The sequence below is a fragment of the Austrofundulus limnaeus genome, unplaced genomic scaffold (assembly GCF_001266775.1).
Source record: "Austrofundulus limnaeus strain Quisiro unplaced genomic scaffold, Austrofundulus_limnaeus-1.0 Scaffold179, whole genome shotgun sequence".
Taxonomy (NCBI): Eukaryota; Metazoa; Chordata; class Actinopteri; order Cyprinodontiformes; family Rivulidae; genus Austrofundulus; species Austrofundulus limnaeus.
In genome coordinates this window covers 536057-537938 of record NW_013952581.1, presented here as the reverse complement: position 1 = coordinate 537938, position 1882 = coordinate 536057, and the positions used below count along the sequence as shown (strand labels likewise).

Sequence of the window (1882 nt, the reverse complement as noted above, 5' to 3'; positions counted from 1 at the left end):
AATATTTAGTTTATAAAATATGACATTTATAAATGTATGAATCATATGGTGAAAAACTGACTTTGAAAAATAAATATGTTCTTTTTTTCTTATAAAAGGCTAAATAAAACAAAAATATTGGTGGTAATTTTTGACTGTGTAACTTTATAAACGGCACTCCATAACCTCGGTCCTGATTCGTGAATATTTGTTTGTTTTACAGAAAATGCTTCTGTTATTCATCCTCGGTTTCAGAGAAATCACATCTTAATGACAGTTTTTCAGTTGGAACCAGATGTTTTCATGTCCTTAATTCTTAAAAAAAAGTTTCTGCGCAGCTATATAACCATAAACCTCTCTATCAAACTGGAATGAACCGGTCTGGAAGCTGGAGGGTGTGTGTGTGTGTGTGTGAAGCACCTGTTTGGATTGAAAGACACAGCCTCAAAATGAGTTGATCTGAGACACATCTCAGCAAAGGGGCGGGGCTTGTGGAGTTACAGTAAGGTTGAATTCAGACCAAAGCATTGTAGTTCCACTTTATAACGACCCAACAGAAGGATTTAAAGTACCTGTGACGTGCATTTACTTAAAATACAAAACATAAAAAACATACTTATATTTAACAAACTCGGCATAAAAACAATTTTTGTCACATATCTGACATATTTTCTTCTTGTCTCAGTCAAAATGAAACAGGAAGTGACATCAAAGGGGGAATCTGTAAGAAAAGTAACTCTCTGGCCTTTATTTATTGAAACATTATTTGAACTCTGACTCCATTTCTCTGATAAATTCAAAATCTAAAGAAACAGATTCTTCTCTACAGTCTGCGTTGTTAGTCGTCATAGCAATGCTCTGTTTACTTGCAGACATTCCCCTTTGACATCACTTCCTGTTACTAAATGTGTGAATATCTCAACAACTGTTCATCTCAGCAGTGTGAAATGGTTTTTTCAATGTTATCAATGTTGTCTTTCCAAACATGCATTCATATTTATTACAAAACTGTGATGTCACAGGAACTTTAAAAGCATCAAACTGGATGTCCGCTGTAAACAAAACAGACAGTAAATCAGAATAAACCTGCAGGATTCACTAAAGTTATATTTAAACAAACAAACAAACACAAACAAGAAAACAATATTTTCATTCAATCAGATTCAGGTTCTTCTTGGAGTTTTGAACAGTTTATATTCAAAGTTCTGACAGCAGGAGGTCACCTTCAAACAGACAAACACTCCTGACGTTCCATCTCCAGATGTTCCAGCTCCAGATGTTCCATCTCCAGATGTTCCATCTCCAGGTGTTCCAACTCCAGGTGTTCCATCTCCAGGTGTTCCATCTCCAGGTGTTCCAACTCCACGTGTTCCATCTCCACGTGTTCCATCCCCACATGTTCCATCCCCACATGTTCCATCTCCACGTGTTCCAACTCCAGGTGTTCCAACTCCAGATGTTCCAACTCCAGGTGTTCCAACTCCAGATGTTCCAACTCCAGGTGTTCCAACTCCAGGTGTTCCATCTCCACATGTTCCATCTCCACGTGTTCCATCTCCACATGTTCCATCCCCACGTGTTCCATCCCCACGTGTTCCAACTCCAGATGTTCCAACTCCAGATGTTCCAACTCCATGTGTTCCAACTCCAGATGTTCCAACTCCAGATGTTCCAACTCCAGATGTTCCAACTCCATGTGTTCCAACTCCAGATGTTCCAACTCCATGTGTTCCAACTCCACATGTTCCATCCCCACGTGTTCCATCCCCACGTGTTCCATCCCCACGTGTTCCATCTCCAGATGTTCCATCTCCACATGTTCCATCCCCACATGTTCCATCCCCACGTGTTCCATCTCCAGATGTTCCATCTCCACATGTTCCATCCCCACGTGTTCCATCCC

At 40.1% G+C, this 1882-nt stretch overlaps 1 protein-coding gene across 1 annotated transcript in view; it reads right to left on the bottom strand.

Annotated features, from left to right (window-relative positions):
• Window positions 1–1068: 1068 nt before the first annotated feature.
• The window catches only part of LOC106524211 (involucrin), a 2396-nt gene continuing 1582 nt past the window's right edge, over window positions 1069–1882 (bottom strand). The window contains exon 2 of the mRNA XM_014017936.1: window positions 1069–1400. Coding sequence (XP_013873390.1) covers window positions 1205–1400 — 196 coding nt within the window. The 3' untranslated portion in view covers window positions 1069–1204. The remainder of the gene's footprint in view (window positions 1401–1882) is intronic.